Source organism: Microcebus murinus, chromosome 17 (assembly GCF_040939455.1).
Source record: "Microcebus murinus isolate Inina chromosome 17, M.murinus_Inina_mat1.0, whole genome shotgun sequence".
In the NCBI taxonomy this organism is placed as follows: domain Eukaryota; kingdom Metazoa; phylum Chordata; class Mammalia; order Primates; family Cheirogaleidae; genus Microcebus; species Microcebus murinus.
In genome coordinates this window covers 22,305,414-22,327,733 of record NC_134120.1, presented here as the reverse complement: position 1 = coordinate 22,327,733, position 22,320 = coordinate 22,305,414, and the positions used below count along the sequence as shown (strand labels likewise).

Below are 22,320 nucleotides of genomic sequence, written 5' to 3'. Positions count from 1 at the left end.
ATGACACTTTTAAGAGCATAAAAAAAACAAGCTAAAGCCTGGGAAGCTATATTTGAAAACACATATGCAACAAAAGACATCTATCTAGAACATATAGAAAATGCTCAAAACTGAATAGTAAGAAAACAAAACAACCCAATCTTAAAAATAGGCAACATGTTTGAAGAGACATTTCATCAATACGCTCATGGAAAGATACTTAACATCATTAGCCATTAGGGGCAACATAAAGGAGTTGTTTTGGGGTGATGGAACTCTTCTGGATCTAATGCGATGACATTTTTACAAATCTGTACACGTTATAACTCATAGAACTATAAACCTGCGAAAGGTCAATTTTGCTGTGTCTTAATTTAGAAATAGAAATTTAAAATTTAATAAAAAATAAGTAAACCTCCTATGTCTGACCACCAAAGTGGCATATATTTTGTTTGTTTAATGAAAGTTTAATTTCTCTGTGATGTCTCTTCAGATGTCAGTGTTTTATGTATATTAAAAAATGACAGGCGTTGGAAATATTGGCTTTACATAGTTTGGTACCTGTTGTTGTGTCTGTAACAAAGATCTGGTATTCACAGTGAGCATGGTGAATGGTGAACTTATCCTTTCACCCCCACTGGTAACAAATTTCCAAAAATAACCAATATATATTTTAAAAAGAGGGATTGTGGATTTGGACTAGTGTTGGTTTGCAGGTGAGATTAGAGTTGGGTTTGGGTAAAACTCAGCCATTTGTGTTCCTTAACTCTTTTTGGTGAGGGAAAACTGAAAACTTTTATCCTGCTGCCAAGAGGTGAGTAAACCATGTCATTAAAGAACAAAGATACTGTTCTGTGTTGCAACTTCATAGTCACTCAAGGGCCTTAAGCAAATCTATTCTCATCTTCCTAGTGATTTGAGCCTAGAAGCCATCCTAACGAAATAATCAAAATTATAGTCAAAACGTTTAGCATAGACACAACACAATATTTGTAATAGAAAAAATAATCTAAGTCAGATTGCATTTGACATAGAGAGGAAAAGGGATGATTTCAAACTGGCTTTAATAACCCAGAGCAATGTTTAGGTGAAAAACTATGAAATGAGAAAGCAGCATGTTTTATTTTATGTATGAATACAAAATGGCTCAAATACACCCAAATGTTCGTGAGAGACAGGGAGGGCCCATTCTATTCCAGTCACCGTTGAAGGGCTGACTCACTGGGATTGACAGGGCAAGTCCTTTGTGAGCATGGTGCTCACAGGCTAGCGGTGGAGTCAGTGACAAGTGATTTGAAAAAGCAGCGAGTGTTAAGAAGAAAGAATGGGCAATATTAGACAGATTGAGGAAGTCAGAGAGACAATGGCAGGAGGGGTGTCACTGAGCAGGTGAGGGGGCAGATCCTGAGCAGGTGGTGTTGGCAGAGAATGCTGAAATGGTCTACACATTAACATTTTGTCCACCAGAGCAGGATGGCTACACCAGGTTTGTTTCTGAGGGGTAGAATAGTGAGTTTTTTGTTTTATTCTTGAGACAGAGTCTCACTTTGTGGTCCAAGCTAGAGTGAGTGCCACCGTGGCATCAGCCTAGCTCACAGCAACCTCAAACTCCTGGGCTCAAGCAATCCTGCTGCCTCAGCCTCCTGAGTAGCTGGGACTACAGGCATGGGCCACCATGCCCGGCTAAATTTTTTCTATATATATTAGTTGGGCAATTAATTTCTTTCTATTTATAGTAGAGACAGGGTCTGGCTCTTGCTCAGGCTGGTTTCGAACTCCTGACCTTAAGCAATCCGCCCTCCTCAGCCTCCCAGAGTGCTAGGATTACAGGCATGAGCCACTGTGCCTGGCCCATTTTATTCTTTATAATTTTCTGTGCTGTTAAAACTTTCAGTTAAAAACATACACAGTGGGGCGAGGTGGCTCACGCCTGTAATCCTAGCACTCTGGGAGGCCGAGGCGGGCGGATTGCTCGAGGTCGGGAGTTTGAAACCAGCCTGAGTGAGACCTTATCTCTACTAAAAATAGAAAGAAATTAATTGACCAACTAAAAAAATATATATACAAAACATTAGCTGGGCGTGGTGGCGCATGCCTGTAGTCCCAGCTACTTGGAAGGCTGAGGCAGGAGGATCACTTGAACCCAGGAGTTGGAGGCTGAGGCAGCAGGATTGCTTGAGCCCAGGAGTTTGAGGTTGCTGTGAGCTAGGCTGACGCCATGGCACTCACTCTAGCCTGGGCAACAAAGTGAGACTCTGTCTCAAAAAAAAAAAAACAAAAACAAAACATGCCCAGAACACTTGAGATTAAACAAAAAAACGAAAATGCAAATAACAAAAAATAAACATATGCTACTTTTATTATCAGAAAAATAGAATGCTCAAGAAATAAGAAAGTAAAGTTCAGCTTTATAAACTTTTAGAGCACGTGGACTTGCTATCTGCCGCCACATGGTCCCGACTTGAATGTCGTTCTGCCGGTGGCCTCCAGAAGAATGGCGCTGCACTGCCCTCTGGTGGCCATGTGGCAAGTGAGCCTTCCAGCCAACATCACAAAAAGCAAAAAATGTGTTTTATCAGTGTTCTAAGTCAATTTTGATTTGGTTGGAGCCTATTGATGCCACGCAGAGGTCAGGTATTCTGTTTTATGGTGCTATGTCATCCTTTGTCATCATCACAGAACACAGTTCTCCACTCAACACTTAACTCTTAAGGGACCACGTAAAGACTAAGAGAACATTCTCACTACTTTCTTAAACAGAATGTAGTGACCACAAAAACCCTTCCTTTAGAGCTCCTCGTGGCCTTTTCAAACAATATCTCCTCAATGCCCAGACAAGTTCAACCCATCCCCAGGAACAGCCCAGTCTTAGTGGTAGCTAATCAGTTACACAAGCGAATTCGGCAGTGGTGTAGCATTTTCTTACTGGTACCCTCTGTATTGGTTTGCTCGGGTTGTCATGGCAAAGTACCACAAAGTGAGGGGACTAAACAACAGGAATTTATTGTCTTGCAGTTCTGGAGGCTAGAAGTCTGAAATCAAGGTGGCAGCAGGGTTTGTTCCTTCTGAGGGCTGTTAGGGCCTCTCACCCTGGCCTGCAGATGGCGTCTTCTCCCTGTGTCTCTTCACTGCGTCTTCCCTCTGTGCCTGGCTTCGTGTCCAGATTTCCTTTTTATACACACCACAGTCATATTGGATGAGGACCCACCTAACGGCCTCACTTTGACCTGACTATCTCAGTCAAGTCCCTATCTCCAAATAAGGCCACATTCTGAGGTACTGTGGATTGGGAATTGGGCGAATGGCGGGGGCACAATTCAACTCCTAGACCCCCTTGATGCGATATTTCAGTATAAGGACCCATCAGCCTCAGGCAGGTAGCTGGAAATCCCCACCCCTTCCTTTCTCCCTGTCTTCCTTTTCTTCTCCCTTGATGGTTTTCAACTTTGTTGTACATTAAAATCCTAGGAGTTTCTAAAACTTCTGAGCCTGAAGCCCACCCCAAATCCGAAGAAAATTTGCAGGGAAACCTAACCCAAGAAGGAGGGATCAAGAGGTGTAGACAGAAGACTATCATGAACAAGGACTTGGAGGTGTTGGACAACATGGATGAGCTGTCTTGGCGGGAGGGAGGGGGTCACACACGGACACAGGAGCAGCTGCTGCTGTGAGATATACTTCCAAGGAAGAGGTGCTGAGAGAAGAAGCTGATGAGGCAGGTGGGGCCAGGGCAAGGGGGGAACTTGGGCCTCATTGAAGGGGCCTGGGCTTCCGTGCCATTTCAGAAAGGGCGGCTGAGAGCTGCCATTACGCCTGAGCTCACTCCTGACCACTGTGACCTGGCCTCCTGGTGCGGCTGCCCTCTTGACAGCTGAATCACAACTCTGATTCCACTTTTGGAAACAAGAACAAGTGTGAGTGGACTGATACAAAAACGATGCTGTTGTCAATTCCAAAGCTGCCCTGGGTGGCAGTGAGTCAGGCTGGAGCGGAAGAGGCAGGACTGGAGCTGGGCTGGACCAGTGAAGTGGAGGGGGGGAGGTCAGGATCCAGACAACAGTCAGGAGGGCAAATAGGAAATGCACTGTGAGCAGCGGGGAGGGGAAGTGAACAGATAACACTAGGCCCAGCACTGAAGTGAAGCACATGGTTTGGCAACATTGAGTATATCCCGTGTTGGGTACAAGGGAAAAGACAGAGGTGACAATCTGTGCCAGGGAAGGTCCCTTACAGCTTCATCAGGGTCTGGTGAGGGAGAGCCAAGCCACTCAGCCACATATGCCCGTAACCTTGGGCAGGGGGGGACTGAGATTTCTGCTCCACCCACCATCATGGCAGGGACACATGGCCTGCTCCCTGTGAGCACAGCCAGGTTCTGGGGGGGCTTGTCTATAGCTCAGACTCCTCCTGGGAGGCCTCAGCTTCTCTCATACACCAATAGCATCTGTTTGATGTAAATCAACCGTGCTTGGGTTTGTCCTCTCTGCTACAACAGTATTGCAATGTGTCATATGAAAGATTCCTATTGTAATTTGATCATTTTATAGATTATCTAGGAAGTTTATCTGGAGGTTTCAGGTGCTGTAATGATGCATAATAAATCTTTGATGAAAAGGTCAAAAATTTTGCAATTTATTATAAGCATCTTTGAAGTACATGAATTATTAATGTATGCCTTATATAAGGTTTATGCACAATATTTATAAATATATCTACTATACAGAATGTGTACGTCAGTATGATTGGTTGTATCCACAGACAGGTTCTTCCAAAACAGAAAGTGCCTCATTTTATAGAGTTGGACATCATAATGGCAGTCAATTAAATGAAATTCTGTGTTTTCCTTTTTTATCGCTATAATAATTTTATCTTAAGGAAAAAACCTTTCAGAAGGTAAGCAAGAAAAATACCTTGGCCCAGGAGATTAAAACATATTCATCAAAACGAAAACATTGATGTAAATGACATAGAAAAGGTTCTGTCTTTCCTGTACTCCATTATGAGATCTTATTAGCAGCTGCTTTCACAATTAATTGATTCTGGAAAATTTGGCAAGCCTTACTCTTCTCTACCTCAAAAATTGGACAACTGCCCACTTTGCAAATACCAATATAGCAATATCCTTTAAAGTGGATACTCTCCGGTATTTTGTTATAGCAGCCTGAGCTAAGACAGTGTATGCTTTATTTAAATATATTGAAACTACAGAAAGAATCCTCTAACACAAATGCTTTGGGAAAAATGTCTATCAAATGAAAGATGTAGTTAAGTAACATATTATAGTGCTTGATTTCAAATACGTATATACCAAGTATTGATGGCTGTTTTGAGAATCATTTTATGACGTTCACAAAGTATGCCAGCATGTGAATGCCATAATCCAAGTGCTTGTGCTGTCTTTCATTTGCTCCCTCGAGGTGCACTTCCCTGATTTCCATCTAGCCCTCGACTCAGTTGGGGGCGGGTTCTGACCTATATGGACTGTTTTAAGGGTTCCCTTTGCCTTTTGGCTTCAGGTTAGGTTCAGCCAACAGGGGTGGGGGTTATCAGGGAAAGATCCATAGGATCAGGGAGGAGAATGGAGGCAGCTATTTATTCTCCCAATAGGTGTGCTCAGAACCTATACCAATGACGGAGTCCCTACCCAGTGCGGTGACCTCTTCTGTGCAGCTGTGCCAGCCCCCTGCATGACCTTTAGTCTTTATGCTTAGAGGTAATAACTGTTCTCAGGGAACTGCACCATCACTTGTTACCTTCCATATACTGCCCACACATTTTAAGTAGTTCTTTTTATTCAATTCTCCTCCAGTGATCCCATTTGAGTTTTCCATCTCTTTCCTGCCAGGACCTTGAATAATACAGTGTGTTTACTCTTTTCCTTTGTGTGAATTAAGTATGTGGCAAAAGGTGCTAAAATACAATCTCTGGTTATAAAAAGTGGGAGAAATTCTGTGCTACAATGCTGCTCTATTAATACATCTCTTTTTCCTTTTCTTTAAATACAAAGCAATGCTCTAATTTTCAGTTAGGTCTGAGTCTCTCCCGAGATCAGTTCACCCATAGCCGGTCAGGGTTTGGGGGGTTGTTCATACATTGTTACCCATATCCCTTTCTGTAGCAACCACCCCCTAGAATATGTGAGCTAGGCAGAGCGCAGATTTTCTTACTATTATTGGAAAATTGTTAAGTAAGTTTTGTCATGTATTTCTTTGCCCCTTCCCCTCAGCAGGCAGCTGGCCCTCTTATGTCATCCTCTTATTCTCTAAACACATTCTGTCACATTGAAATGCTACTCTGTAGCAGCTAGAGACATAAAAGTTTAGCCTTTCATAGTAAAATAAATTACATATAGGCTATAGACTGAATTGTGTTTTCCCAAAATTCATATGTTGAAGCCTTAACACTCAAACTCAATGGGACTGAATTTGGAGATACAGCTTTTAGGAGGTAATTAAGATTAATAAAGTCTTAAGGGTGGAGCCCTAATCTTATAGGATGGGTGGACTTATAAGAAGAGGAAGATCTCTCTCCCTCTCTCTCTCTTCTTACCCCTCCCCACTATCACCACCACATGAAGACACAATGAGAAGCTAGCTGTCTACAAGTCCGCAATGAGGAGAGGTACAACAACAATGGCAGCCAGTCTTTTTGTCTGCCCCTCTGTGATCAGTAGCAGCAATCCGTGATCAGAGACCAGATCTCACATATTTGGAGGACAGAGTCCTTTGTGCCCACTCTGGCTCCCACAGGTTGTATGCACATTATTCCCAAAACACATGCACAGCTGCCTGTCATGGCGCTGGGGTGGAGAATGGGTAGCTGCTACTGTACTAAGGGCTGAACTGATGGAAATTAACCACAGTTTACCCTCCAAGCCTTCTCCTGAAAGTTTCAAGCTTTTAATAGACTCCAGAATTCCAAAATCATTACATCAAACAGTTTCTGCCAGTACAATTGTTGTCTAGGTCGGGAGACAGATTCTGGTTCCTCCTACTTTGCCATCTTCCCAGAATCCTAATAAAAATTTTTAAAAAGTAATAAGTCTAAATACCCAAGGCATCTCTGTGCCTATGTATGGGTGCTAAAATTTTCTTCCTCCCTCCTAGGATATCTGGTTAGGACTGACATAATACAGATTAACAAGAGAAAAGCATACAAATATTAATAACTCTTTCACATATACATGATAATCCACACAAGAAAAATGAAGACCCAAAGAAGCAGTTAGAGCTGGATGCTTACAAACTGAATTGGACACAGAATAGTAAATTGTGAAACTATGACAAGACAAATGGGCTTAGATTAGGGCAGTTAATTATGGAGAAGTGACTAGGAATATAAAGGTTAGTTCAATAAGATTCTGTAACGATTTCTCTCAGCCTCCACTTTCCATCTCTAGTGATATGTCCTCTTGGTATAGTGAGGACACCTTTCATATGGGATTTTCATATCCTGCTTTCAGGAAGAAAAAGGAAGGCTAGTGTATCCTTCTTGTATCTACTGTTTTTTAAGTACCTTTAACTCAAAAGAATCAATGTGCTAGAATGGCATATTTTGAGGTGGCATGTTCTGAACTCCTTCACCTACTCAGGATCTGTACTTACAAATAGAACTCCTATAGTCTTGAGGATGCAACGTAACTGTCCAGATTAAATTTTTTAAAAAGGAATTTTTTTGGTCTCTGTTGGAGATTGATTGGGAGTGACCAGTGTAAAGCAGGTAGAAACCACTGGGTGTGACTTCCAGGAAGAAAGTTTTAAAGGTGCTAGTTCAGCTGATAGGTAAATCTATTACTCTTGCCTCTTTCTCTTTTCTGCTGCTAAGACAAAGATCTGATGACAGAGACTGGCAATCTTAAGGCCACTATGGATAGTGGAGCCAAAAGATGGAAGGAACTTAGTGGAGCTACCACTCCAGCCCTGGGATGCTTTTCCCCTTTTTTTTTCAACAGGGAGAATTAAACTTTTGTTTTTCTTCTTTTAAGTTTATATTTGCCCATACAGAGACTGTAAGCCCCAGGAAGACAAGAGTCCCTATCTTTTTGTTTACAAACTTGGCTGCTTTGGGGAATTATATGGGATGTTTTTGTAACAGGGGTAAAGGTCTGAAAAAGGGCACTGAATTGTTCCACAAGTTCTCTCTTTAAACTCCTCCCCACCCCCGTTTGGGAATTAAAATTTGCATTTCTTCCTGAGACCAGTGATCAAAAGGGCAGAAAAATGTTCTTTGATGTTTGTTTTCTATTATCTTAAACCACAGGAGATAGCTCAACAGAACTGTTGGGACAAGGGTCACAAGATCACAAGATAGTCGTCACTGGAGATAATAAGGCTTACAAAACCCAAGACTGAAACCAGAAACCACTGATTATAGTTAAGCAACAATAGCCCAAAGCTGCAACATGTGACACGGTTGGGTAGACCCCAGCCCAATCCTGATTCCCTGCCCTTTAAAAAGCCCTGTTTCTGCTTCAAGTCAGGACGATGGTCTTTGAGACACCCATCTCCCGCCCTCCCTCATTTGCTGGCAAACTAATAACTCTTTCCTTTTTGCTCAAACCACTTGTCCTCGTTCTTCGTTCTCATTGATTGGGTCTCGTGGACAAGTACTGACCTTTCGGTAACATTTTAAAAAGGACTAAGGTTTGGGCCTCACCTCTCGGGTGTCGATTTCACTGATTTAGGGTACGTCCTCGGCTTTCAGATCTGTAAAGGCTGCCCCTAGTGACGCTAACCTGCAACATTTTGAGAACCATTGTTTTAGCTCGCCCAGCGCTTGGCTGGTCTGCGGGCAACCGAGACCGCCTGGGGTAGGAGCCGCACCGCCCTTGCAGCCTTCCGCTGGGAAGCCGCCCCCGCCCGGCCTTTGCCCGCCGGCCTGGCCCCGCCCTCGGCCCCGTCCCGCCTTTCCTCCGCCCCGCCTTCACCCTACCCCCTCGCCTGGCCCCGCCCTCGGCCCCGTCCCGCCTTTCCTCCGCCCCGCCTTCACCCCACCTCCTCGCCTGGCCCCGCCCTCGGTCCCGTCCCGCCTTTCCTCCGCCCCGCCTTCACCCTACCCCCTCGCCTGGCCCCGCCCTCGGCCCCGTCCCGCCTTTCCTCCGCCCCGCCTTCACCCCACCTCCTCGCCTGGCCCCGCCCTCGGTCCCGTCCCGCCTTTCCTCCGCCCCGCCTTCACCCCACCCCGGCCTGGCCCCGCCCTCGGCCCCGTCCCGCCTTTCCTCCGCCCCGCATTCACCCCACCGCCTGGCCTGGCCCCGCCCTCGGCCCCGTCCCGCCTTTCCTCCGCCCCGCCTTCACCCCACCCCGGCCTGGCCCCGCCCTCGGCCCCGTCCCGCCTTTCCTCCGCCCCGCCTTCACCCCACCCGGCCTGGCCCCGCCCTCGGCCCCGTCCCGCCTTTCCTCTGCCCCGCCTTCACCCCACCCCCTCGCCTGGCCCCGCCCCCGGCCCCGTCCCGCCTTTCCTCCGCCCCGCCTTCACCCCACCCGAGGCCTGGCCTCGCCCTCGGCCCCGCCCACCTGTGCCCCGGATGACGCGAAATCGCGCTCAGCAGGGAGCCAGTGCCTCGGGAGTGCGGATGTGCGCCTGCGCAAAGCCGGGATCCGGCGGGCCGTTTGAATTTCTTCCTTGGAGTCTAGTCTCGCGATCACGGGCTTCCGGCGGAGAGTTGGTTGTTTGCAGCTTGCAATCCAGCTGTGAGTGGGCCGTGTACTCCTGGGCCGGCTTGAGGTTGGAGTCTGGGTGTTGGGGACCCATCCGGTCTTCGGAAGCAGCCTGAGGCGTTGCTTGGGGCGCTGGGGGCCGCGGGGCGGAGGAGGACAGGGCTTGACATTTTCCGCTCTGCTTTGCTGCGGTGGCCGCTTTAGACCCGCCCCTTCTCACGCTCAGTGAATGGCAACTGAGTTCTCTCCCCTCTGCCTCTTACCGACCCCAAACTGTACAGCCCCAGTCCTCCACGGCGTAGGAAAAATGGTCACCTGGCCCTTTTCTTTGAAATTATGGTGTTTGTTTGAAATGCGTGTGTATTCTGCTTTTTTAAAGAAAATACCAACGTTGTCTTTATATATAGTGCATTTGTCCTCCTAAATCCTTAAGGAAATGCCCTGGGTTTATCCCTGTACGCTGGTTTGGAATCCATTGACTGCCGCCGAAGGTTCCGAGATAAGTCAGAACTGTACTTTGTTTAGAAACTGAATTTTGTACAATTGAAAGAAATTGCTCTCGAGTTTTTGTACTTTTCCTTCAAGGAGATGTGATTTACTCAATATTTACCATTCTTGGGTTTTGAAAGTAAACAGAAATTTGTCTGGCTTTTTTTTTTTTAATGTATTTATATTTTCTTCTTCAGAGGCTGAAAGGATGGCCTCAGATCTGGAACAGTTATGCTCTCATGTTAATGAAAAGATTGGCAATATTAAGAAAACTCTGTCATTAAGAAACTGTGGTAAGTAAGAGAGATTCCCCTTACTTGGTATATGAAAATGCATTTTGAATATTGTTCCATTTTGAATGCTATCTTATGCCTGGTTAAGTGAATATATTAGAAAGGTAATTTTAGATTTTGAAGAGTGATTTTTTTTTTCTTGAAGAGTGATTTTTAAAACACTTGATGTCAGTATTTTGAATATTACAGAGGATACTAAAAATATAAGGTACACTGAATATTCATTGTATTTATTTACTTATGTTTTTCTGAGACACATAGGCCACTAATAAGATTTGAAGGTTATGTGGCATCCATGGTTCTAGAGCTAAATGGAAATGCAGTCATGTGTCACTTAATAACCTCTGAGCTAATCGCCTTGTTAGGCGATTTTGTTGTGGGAATATCACAGAGTGTACTTACACAGATCTAGAGAGTATATAATATAGCCTATTACACACCTAGGCTGTATGGTAGAGCTATTGCTCCTAGTCTACAAACCTGTATGGCATGTTACTATACTGAATAGTGTAGGCAACTGTAACACAATGGTAAGTATCTGCATATCTAAACATACCTGAACATAGAAAAGGCACAGTATTTTTTATTTTATTTTTTAATATGAAGGGGTCGAGGGTTGTGAAGAGGGGTGTTCAGTTGCCTTGTTTGTCTTTGTTGAGACAGAGTCTCACTGTGGCTCACTGCAACCTCCAACTCCTAGGCTCCAGGGATCCTTCTGCCTCAGCCTCCCAGGTAGCTGGGACTACAGGAATGCGCCACAAAGCCTGGCTGGGCTTCCCCCCCCCTCCCTTTCTTTTTGGTAGAGACAGGGATCTCACTCTTGCACAGGCTAGTCTCTAACTCCTGAGCTCAAGCAATCCTCCTCAGCCTCCCAGAGTGCTAGGATTTCAGGTGTGAGCCACCATGCATGGCCAAGGCACAGTAAAAATTCAGTATAAAAGATAAAATTGGTATACCTGTATAGGGCACTTACCATGATTGGAGCTTGTATGATTAGAAGTTGCTCTGAGTGAGTCCGTGAGAGTGGTGACTGAATGTGAAGGCCTAGGACATTACTGTACACTACTGTAAACTTTATAAACAATGTACACTTAAGCTAAATTTATTATAGATTTTTTTTTCAATAATAATTAACCTTAGCTTACTGTAACATTTTTACTTTATAAACTTTTAAATTTTAGCTTTTTGACTCTTCTAAGAACACTTAGCTTAAAATAAAACACATTGTACAAGCTGTATAAGAAATTCTTTATTCTATAAATGTTTTTCTATTTAAGGAACTTTTTTAAAATTAAAAACTGTTTTTTTGTTAAAAACTAAGACACAAAGACATTAGCCTAGAGGCCTACACCGAGTTAGGGTCATCAATATCACTGTCTTCGACCTCTGCATCTTGTCCCACTAGAAGTTCTTTAGGGGCAACGAGATACATAGAGCTATCACCTCCCATGATAACAATGCCTTCTTCTGGAATACCTGCTGAAAGCTGCCTGAGGCTGTTGTACATTTTTTTTAATAAGTTAACTTTTAAAAAAAAAATAAGTAGGAGTACACTCTAAAATAACAATAAAAAGCATAGTATAGTAAATACATAAACCAGTAACATAGTCATTTACTTTCATTATCAAGTATTATGTGCTGTACATAATTGTGCTATACATTTATATGACTGGCAGTGCAGTAGGTTTACGTTCAGTAGCTTCACACCAGCATCACCACAAACATGTGAGTAATGCATTGTGCTACAAAATTATGATTGCTATGACATCACTAGGTGATAGGAATTTTTAAGCTCCATTATAATGTTATGGGACCACCATTGTACATGTGGTCTGTCATTGACTAAAACGTCATTATGCGGTGCATGTATTAAAAGGCAAGAAAAGAAAAGCTGAAGTGGAAAAGATTCAGAGATAGAAGTAGTGCAGGATCCATCTTGCAGCCTGCTTTAGAGGAAACTTATCACTCTGTATCACTGGGAAACAACTAATTGAAAATGAAATCAATTATTTAAGCATTCATAAATTTGGATGTTGTAACTATCTTTGAAAATATTTTGATATGCTAAAAGATGATGGTGCAATGAAAGTTCAAAGAAACAGGTCATGCTTATAAAGTTTAAATGTTGTTTAGAAAATGATAGTCTCCCCAACTCTATTGAGGAGAGTTAAAGACTTATTGATGAGTAGAATTCCATCTGCCGGGAAGATTGTGTTGAACTTTTACTGTAGTTTGTATTTTATGAATTGATTGTTCAAAAAAATTTTTTTTTTTTTTTTTTGAGACAGAGTCTTACTTTGTTGCCCGGGCTAGAGTGCCATGGTATCAGCCTCACTCACAGCAACCTCAGACTCCTGGGCTCAGGTGATCCTTCTTCCTCAGCCTCCCAGGTAGCTGGGACTACAGGCATGCGCCACCATGCCCAGCTAATTTTTTCTGTATATTTTTATCTGTCCAATTAATTTCTTTCTATTTTTGGTAGATACGGGGTCTCGATCTTGCTCAGGCTGGTTTCGAACTCCTAACCTTGAGTGATCTGCCTGCCTCGGCCTTCCAGAGTGCTAGGATTACAGGCGTGAGCCACCGCTCCTGGCCTAAAATATTTTTCAAATATGAAATTATAATGTTGGATATGCCCTTTCAAATTATATATGCCTTTCTAGGGACTCTGGAAGGCAGCTATGCTCACCACTATACCACCATTGTCTTCCTAGAGACTTTGATATTCCCAGTCCTTTGTTGAGAATTTCTAATAAAGGAGCTTTGTCCATTTTGTAGTTTATAGTTCACATACTCTGTGGACAGTTAAAGCTACAGGGACTGTGGATTCATGTCGGTGAGTCCCCTTATTTACATGAGGAAACCGAGACTCTCAGAAGTCAAGTGGCTTGCTCAGGTCCCTCAGCTCATGAATACTCAGTTGGGCTGATAGTTGCTGTGTCCTGATTCCTATTCTAGGACTCTTTATTTCTAAGCTACTTTTATTGAAACAATCTATAAAGCAATTAGTTTTCTATTAAAATTATTGGTCTTATTTAGATTGTCTTCCTGAGGGCATGATTAGTCTTGGATAAACAGATATAATTTGGAGGTCTATATCATTATCAAACCTTGAATTCAAATGACCTCACCAAAGCTGGAGGCCTGGCTGAAGCAGTCAGACCTGTTAGATTCCTACACACTAGACAACTGTCATTTGTATGTGGGGAAAATAATTGTCTGTTTGGTTCCAAAGCCTATTTAATAAAGACTGGCAGTTTGTTTACAACTTTGGCTTCTGTAAGTTACTAGATTACTACTATCAAAAGTAGTGAATTTGTTCAATTGACTATATTACTACAAATTGGTAAATAAGGCCCTAAAATTTAAGTGACTAAAAGTTGAGATACCAGTGTACAGAGAAGAGATAATATATTCAACTAGTTATCTAACCCTCTGAAATTATCCTCAGTGGGGACAGCAGTACTCTTGTTTACTTATTGTTTTGGTTGTTATGAGGTGAGTGTCAAGCACAATTAGCATTGCTCTATTAGATAGAGTAATACACTGCTTCTCATTATGATGATGAATAGTAGTTAGCACTTACTAAGTGTTTTACTAGGTCCCAGACATAGTGCTAAGCCTGTCTTATATGTACTTTCACTTTTCTTCACAGTAGTCTTATGAAGTGGGTACTGGTGTCTCTTGACTTTAGGCCTGGAGCTTCTAGCTATTTCACTCTACTGCCTCCATAATCTACAGATATGGCCAAAGCGTGCTTTTACTTATGTGTATCTCATTGTTTGATTGCTGGAAATACAGATGGAAAGATTTAATTATCAGGATAGTTTTTCCTTTGTGCTTTTGTTTTGCCCTTAAAAGTTTTTTTTTTAACTACTACTTTTATTTCTGGGGAGGAAGGGACTCTGGTTTTCCCATCCTCCTCAAACCCATGAAGCTAGAGAGGGGCAAGGAGGTGGGTTTGGGAGTTTGAGAATACCCTACTTTATAAACATCTCGTGTTTGTTTCTGCCAGATACCCCAGTGTTATCACCAACCTGTGACTTTTTATGTTACTTTCTCCACTTAGAGATTTTGAATAGTGGGGATAGTGTAAGTATGATCCCAAATTGGAGTGAATCCCAAGCCTATATTACAGACTCCCAGAGAGAACTCCCCTCGACCTCACCACTCCCCTTCCACATGCACACCTGAGAGCCAGTCTAAAACATAAGCTTATTTCTCTGGCCAGTGATGAGAATTTTTCAGGTTTGAATTTTCACGGACGATACATCTCATGAAGAGGGCGTCCTGGCCTCATTTGAGACTCCCACTTCCAATACTCTGTGTTTTGGAGCCCCAAAGCCTTGGATCCTGTTCCCATTAAAATCAAATATATTCAGTTGCTGAAACTGACATCCTCTTCTCCAGCATTCTTCCACACACCCACAGATCAGGGCTGGTGTAGTATCTACTCATACACACTGCCTAGTCTATGGTTCCTCCTTCATATTGAAACCCTTGGAGTTTTACTTTATTCTCATGAAAGCAGTTATGCTTGCAGAAGGATGTTTATTTTACTTAGCATTTCTAGATGTTTTATTATAGTAGAGGGATATGCCAGAAACAAAAGACTCAGGCTACATTTTGTACTTGCCTCTCATTTCCTTCTCTTCCATATATTTAGAAATGAGGTCTTAAGATTATCCATGGAGTCAAGTCCTAGGGGCTGAAGCAGTAGTTCTTTTTCTAACCTCAGTCGCTTTCTAAGGTACAGCTGTCTATATTAAGAGTTTACATGGTGTCTTAGTTTTGCATTGCTATAAAGGAATACTAAAGTCTGGGTAATTTATAAAGAAAAGGTTTATTTGGCTCACAGTTCTGCAGGCTGTACAAGAAGCATGGCACCAGCATCTGCTTCTGGTGAGGGCTTCACAGAGGTTCCAATCAAGGTGGAAGGCAAAAGGGGAGCAGGAGTGTCACATGGCAAGAGAAGAAGCTGGAAGTGGGGGAATGCCTATTTTCTTTTAAACACCCAGCTCTCATGTGAACTAACAGAGGGAGAACTCATTATGTAGGGAGGGCACCAAGTCATTTATGAGGGATCCACCCCCATGACCCAAACATCTCCCACTTAGCCCTATCTCCCCAACATTGGAGATCAAATTTCAACGTCAGATTTGGAGGGGACAAACATCCAAACATGGGTACTTGTATATTATTGCTTTTCTATACACTTTTGTTTCTATTTTATCTTTGTGTATAACAGGTCAAGAACCTACCTTGAAGACTATATTAAATAAAACAGGAGATGACATCATTATAGTAAATGAACTTCTAAATAAATTGGAATTGGAAATTCAGTATCAAGAACAAATGAACAGTTCACTCAAGGTAATGTTTTCTAATGAAGACACAGTAAAAAGGCAATAAATACAAACTCCCTAATCAACAGGTAATTCTTAAGGATTCTTTGTTTATAATGTTATTAATTTTATAAATTATTAATAGTACAGAGTGCCATTTGTGTTTTATTTTGCTGGTATAAAGGTATTCAGAGCATCACAGCTATTTCTTTATGCTGACAGCCAATGGAGTTGAACTTTACTAAAAAGGAGTATTTTCTAAATAATTCTTGTTATAGTTAATTTAAACAAATGATGTCCTGGTAGAGTGTTATATAAAGCAGTGGCCTCCAACCTTTTTGGCACCAGGGACTGGTTTCATGGAAGATAGTTTTTCCATGTCCATGGCCTGGGGAGTTGGGGACCGCAGATATTAATATAAAGAATACCTGTCTTGGGCAAGGAGATGTGGATTCTCACCTTGGCTTTGTTCTTGGCACGCTCTGCCACCCTGAGAAAGTCTTTTTACCTTTGGGGTCTTAGGATCCTCATTTGAAAAATAAGGGATCATACTGGACAGTTTCTTAGCTCCCTTATATTTCTGCATTTCTATATTTTTATAAAATGTAATAGAAGGATTCACCAGAAAAGAAAAACTTGAGCCTCATTTACATGTACATTTTGTTCTAAATAAGACTTCTAATTGACTTCAGCTAATAAAAGTACTGTGTACTTCCTGATGGGTAAATACTCTACCTGTACCATAATTGCCTCGTGTTGTTAGAGACATTGAAGTGTTCAATGGGATTGAACAAGGGACCCGTAAGGTCCTGTTCAGCCTTTTATAATCCTTAATGTCTGCAAAGATTTTTCAGCTTAGGAATGGGCATGAGTATGCTTATCCTACTATTAGTCAAAATGAAAAACATCATTCATCTCTTCATAAAAAAGATGTCATACAAACTCAAAATGGAAACCAATATTGGTATTTCAATTCTAACCTGCTCAAGAATGTCCAGGGTTTGGCGTGGACTTAGAGAATATTTGTCTTAGAACTAAAGGCTGTTTGGAATTTCTATTCACGTTATGGTTGGGGGCTAGATAATGGGAATCCAAAGGTGCAGAATATATTTCTCATTACAATCTATATGTGTTCATAGCCTCAAGTTCTAGTGGAAGTTAAATAAAGACAAAAAACCCCAGTTATGATCAAGTAGAACTATTCTTTGAGCTGGAATATATGCAGGTCAACAATGGAAGTCATTCTAAGCAGCATCTCATGCTTGCCATCTGGGTGTGCATTATCCCTCTGATGCTGTCACACAGGTAACACTGGGGAACATTTGCTAAGTCAGCACAAGCAATTTAACAGAATGAAAAACATAAATTTTTCATATATTTCTTAGTTACTTCCCAAGATTAAAGTATTTGGGAGAGACATAACTTCAACCCTGCTTTGTAACTGTAATGTGATTATAGTGATTGTTCTCTGAAAAGATCTAGTAGAGAAAATATTATACCACCATCCAAAAATACCTCTAGAAAACCAAAGAGCTCTTTTTTCTATATTGCTACATTCAGTGCTTTTTCACTTCATTCTTCATTCTTAACACTCACAGTCACTGTGATTATGGTTCACAGTCTTTCCTGCTCTTAGAATGTCTTAAAACACACACAGGGAGGAAAAAGGCTTATTTGTGAGTGTTTTTCTTAAATTTTAGGAACTCTGTGAGTCTCTTGAAGAAGATTACAAAGATGTGGAACATCTGGAAGAAAACATTCCCTCCCATTTGCCTCCAGTAACAGTAACCCAAAGCTCGTAAGTATATTTATAATTATTCTCGCTAAATCTGGATTTATAAAACCCATGCAAACAAATACTTCAAAGCTTTTTGTTCTTTCATGTACTTACAATTTTGTCAGTGATTATCCAATTTTTTGTCACATACTCTGGAAACAATATTTCCCCTTATCTTCCCCAGTTTTCTTGTCCTACTGTCTCTGAGGAAGATGTTACCTCTTTTTCCCCAAGGGAAAGTCTCACTATCCTCTCTTGTTCCACTCGTTTCTTCCCTGGTTTGTCAGCCTCAGCTTCATTGACATTTTAGGCTCACAACAATTCTTTCTCACAACAATTCTTTGTTGTGAGAAAAGGAGATTTAGTGGCATTCTTGATCTCTGCCCAATAAATACTAATAGCATCCTTCCTCCCCCACCCAGCTGTGACAATGAAAAATGTCTACAGACATTGCCAAATGCCCTCCAGGGGAAAAAATCTCCCCTGACCCTGGAGAACCACTGCATTAGGATGAAAATAATTTAATGAACTTCTTTCCCATCTTAAAAATAGCCAAAGGAGCAATAAATGTACCTCTTTTTCCCCTCAAACTTCCATCTTCTCTCTCTGTCATTCACTGGCAATATATGTTGGTGCTTTGCCTTTCTCCCAGAGGCCCTAACCCTTGGCTGTTGGCTGTCATTACATCACACTTATGAAATTGATTGCTTGAAGATCACAGAGAGGTCAAAAATCCTTTTTCAGCCCTGATTCTACTTTTTAGAGTTCATCTTGTTTACCACCTTTTGTTTTTGAAATTTTCTTTTCTGCACTGCCACTGCGCTTTCTTAGTTGTCATCCCACATCTCTGACTTGGCTGCTTCCTTTTCTTCTGCCCCCCTTTAAATTATAGGCATCTCCTAAAACTATTTTATCCATGCTTACCTAACCCCACTGTTAATGCCCTCGCATGTCCAACTCCAGCCCTGACATGACATCTAGTTCTGGCGATGTAATGGCTGTTGGGAATCTGACGAGTGAGTTATTTTCTCTTCAAACTGTGCATTTCTAAGACCTGGCTCTCTTACCACCCATCCATCCAACCACTGCTCCCCTCCTCCATTCACCCAGACACTCTCTCTTAGCCATCACCTGTCATTGGACATCAGCAGGAATATGGCCAGAGGAATAAGAGGAATTTTCTTCTTCAAAACTCTCTATGGCCTAGCTTTAGCTCTCGGGGATAGGTCAAAGCAGAACCTTTCTGTAGGTTGAAATGGTAATTTTCAACTGACATATACAGCAGGGCATGATGGAGAAATGAGCTGCTTCTTCAGCACAGGGTCAAGAGAAGCAAGTACAGGTGAGATTCAGCCAGTCTCTCAGTGGAGTCTCAAGTTAGGATTCATGTAAGAATGCTGGCATGATAGCACTGGGCATCTTACCTTGTTTTTCCTTATTTTTTAAAAAATTGTATATATTCGTGGGGTGCAAGTGCAATTTTGCTACATCGATATATTGCATTGTAGTGAAGTCAGGGCCGTTACAGCACCCACCACCGGAGCAACGGCATTGTACCCAGCAGCAGCTTCCCATCACCCACCCTCTCCTTCCCATCATTCCATACTCTGCTTTCGTGAGTACACATTATTCAGCTCCCGCTTATAAGTGAGCTGTAAGACATTTGTGTCTTTCTGTGTCTGTCTTGTTTCACTTAAGATAACGGCTTCCAGTTCCATCCATGCTGCTGTAAAACACATGGTTTCATTCTTTCTTATGGCTGAATAGTATTCTATCATATACATAGACCACATTTTCTTTCCAGGTTCAGAACTAGTGGAGTCAGGAAAAGCTGTTTAGAGGTTAAGTTCAACTTATACATACTGACTTTAAGGAGCTGGGGGGACAGCTGCTGAAGATGTTTAGCATGTATACAACAAATACCATGTTTTGCGAGTGTAAATAAATACAGCTATATTACCAAAGATTTGGGGCTAATTTTTCAACATTCCCTTCACTATTTAGATTTTCATGAACAGTAGGGGTAGGGATAGAAACAAATGTTGGCAATAAAATTATTATTATTACAGGATGAATCGTGTATTTAATATTGGTTATTTTCAGTTGGGAAAACTTTCCAGTATGCTGTGTAATTCTGACAATTATTGATATGTATATCTATTCTGTAGTGTGAAGGGGTCAGATCTTGACTCTGAAGAACCACTCAAAGTTGTGGAACCTGCACCCACAAAGAAGCCCCCAAAAGAACAAAGAAGTATTAAAGAAATACCATTTATCACTTGTGATGAGTTTAATGGTATTCCTGCGTAAGTATTTAAGAAAAATTTTAATGGTCAACTCTTTAATAATCAACATAGACTCCCTGATGGTCTAGTGGCTAGAATTTAATAATCAACATACATGATTGTTTAAATCATAAAGCTTGATTATATTAATTTGAATATGCTGTTTGAATATTGACCTTTTCTAAAATAGTTTTATACTATGAAAATGTAAAAAATTTTTGAAGATGCTTAAAATCATGTTTTTTGTTTCATTGCAAAACTTCATTTCATAGAGAGATCTAGAGATGGATCAATTTGTTGCTTAGGTCTTCTCCAGGACCATTTTATTGTGGTTTTCTTTGTCCATTGTCTTGTCCTTCTCCTCCTCCTTTTTTCTTCCCTCTTTCGTTCTCTGAATGGATAGTAGTTTTCGCATACCACTAGAGTGCTATGAGTTGGTATACTTTAATGTTAAAATTTTTTCAAGGCTGTGGAAACAGCCCAAGTGTCCATCAATTCAAGAATGGATTAATAAAATGTGGTATATGTATACCATGGAGTACTATTCAGCTCTAAGAAACAATGGTGACATAGCACATCTTAGAGCTGGAACCCATACTATTAAGTGAAGTTTCCCAAGAATGGAAAAACAAGCACCACATATACTCACCAGCAAATTGGTATTAACTGAACAGCACCTAAGTGGTCACATAGGTACTACAGTAATAGAGTATTGGGCAGGTGGGGGGGGGCAGGTATATACATACATAATGAGTGAGATGTGCACCATCTGGGGGATGGTCATGATGGAGACTCAGACTTGTGGGAGGAGGGGGGAAAATGGGCATTTATTGAAACCTTAAAATCTGTACTCCCATAATATGCCGAAATAAAAAAAAAAAATTTTTTTTCTCCTTTGCTCACAAACGTTTAAAAATGTTTAAACTTATAATCAGTCTATTTGAATCAGATTTTGAGAGCTTTTATTTTAAATTGTAATGTTAAGTCTCCATAGGTAGAGAATGGAGATTAATGTATCCAAACATAATTAGAGACAATAAACACTGATGTGTTGTCATCTCTGTTTAATTTTTCAACTCTTGAGATGTGTCTGGTTTATTTGGAAGTTAACATAAAGTTTTTTTAAGAAAGGGTACTATTGTTTTGCTACTATACAAAGTCATCATACTTATATTTTTCAAGGAAAGTAATTTTATATGATGATTATTTTAAAAAATAATTAACCATATGCTTTTTTACAGGTACATGAAATCTCGTTTAACCTATTGTAAAATTAATGAAGTTATTGAAGAAATCAACAAGGCAGTAATTAGTAAATATAAGATTCTACATCAACCAAAAAAGTCTATGAATTCTGTGGCCAGAAATCTCTATCATAGATTTATTGATCAAGAAACGAAAGATACCAAAGGTAAAATGGGAGCATATATATATGTACATGTGAACTATTTGGAGTATAAACTAAATCATGGGAAACACAGCTAATTCTAGAAAATTCTAAATCTAGAATTCCCAACCAGTGGCAATTTTCCCACCAGGGGACATTTTGCCATGTCTGGAGACATTTTTGGTTATTATAATTGGGGTAGGGGAAGATCCTGGCATCTAGTGGTTAGAGGCCAAGGATGCTAAAACAGCCTACATTGCACAGGGCAGCACCCACAAAATGAACTAGTTGGCCCACGGTGTCTGTAGGTCTGAGCCTGAGAAACATTGCTTTAGAGTCTATTATGGAACTATACCCAGTGTTTTGAGAAATTAGAATAGTAATGATAACTATTAGCCATGCTTATATAGTGCTTACTGTGTGCCAGATAGTGTGCTAATAACTTTAGTCCTTATAACATCCTTACCACCTGGAATCCATTAATATCCCATTTTGCAGACTAGGCAAAGAATGCTTACTTGCCCAAGGTCATCTAGTTAAGTGATAGCGTTGCTACAGGTGTCATTGTATTAATCACTACACCATACTGCCTCTTGAAAAGTGAATTGTTCTAGAGATACCAATTCTGAAATGCTACAGTAAGTATGCAACTTCAATTGGTAGAATAATTATTGTTTTAGGAAGAATAACTGTTCTTGCTTTTATTAGATAATGACAGTAAAAATGATTAATGCCATTCATATTCACAATTTAATGCATTAAAGACTCATCTTGAAAGTTGGCCTTATAAAAGTTAGCACTAATATCTTTTATTTTCAGGTCATTATTTTATAGTGGAAGCTGACATAAAGGAGTTCACGACTTTGAAAGTTGACAAGAAGTTTCACATGTTACTGAATATCTTACGACACTGCCGGAGGCTATCAGAGGTCCGAGGGGGAGGACTTACCCGTTATGTTATAACCTGAGGCCCTTGTGAGCTTTTGAACAGACCAACAGTGAGGTTATAGAGGCTGTTTCTAAGGTTTTCTTATATATAATTTGTTTAGCTTTTTCATTTTCTATTTTTGTTTCTTTTTTGAATAAAGCTTATATATTTTCAAGAT

General features: G+C 41.2%; 1 protein-coding gene and 1 long non-coding RNA gene across 3 annotated transcripts in view; one reads left to right on the top strand and one right to left on the bottom strand.

Annotated features, from left to right (window-relative positions):
* The window catches only part of LOC105874240 (uncharacterized), a 19,364-nt gene extending 9,815 nt beyond the window's left edge, over positions 1-9,549 (bottom strand). Inside the window, exons 1-2 of one of the 2 annotated variants that reach the window (XR_001155423.3) lie at positions 9,495-9,549; positions 8,635-8,713 (exon numbers count right to left, since the gene is read on the bottom strand). This is a non-coding gene — a long non-coding RNA (uncharacterized LOC105874240). Of the gene's footprint in view, positions 1-8,634; positions 8,714-9,461 lie in introns of both variants that reach the window. The other variant, XR_001155422.2, reaches the window with a different exon arrangement.
* On the top strand, positions 9,534-22,320 carry SKA1 (spindle and kinetochore associated complex subunit 1). The gene is made up of 7 exons (XM_012769844.3): positions 9,534-9,671; positions 10,325-10,420; positions 15,669-15,793; positions 17,466-17,563; positions 19,711-19,848; positions 21,069-21,238; positions 22,034-22,320. The coding sequence occupies exons 2-7, from the start codon at positions 10,336-10,338 to the stop codon at positions 22,180-22,182; spliced, it is 765 nt and encodes a 254-aa protein (XP_012625298.1). The 5' UTR covers positions 9,534-9,671; positions 10,325-10,335; the 3' UTR covers positions 22,183-22,320.

What these genes read in the sequence shown, in the direction of transcription:
- SKA1 (XM_012769844.3), top strand. Translation starts at nt 10,336, where the DNA reads ATGGCCTCAGATCTGGAACAGTTATGCTCTCATGTTAATGAAAAGATT. An exon ending in AAATGAACAGTTCACTCAAG is followed by an intron (nt 15,794 to 17,465) that starts GTAATGTTTTCT and finishes CTTAAATTTTAG; the next exon opens with GAACTCTGTGAGTCTCTTGA. An exon ending in GAGTTTAATGGTATTCCTGC is followed by an intron (nt 19,849 to 21,068) that starts GTAAGTATTTAA and finishes GCTTTTTTACAG; the next exon opens with GTACATGAAATCTCGTTTAA.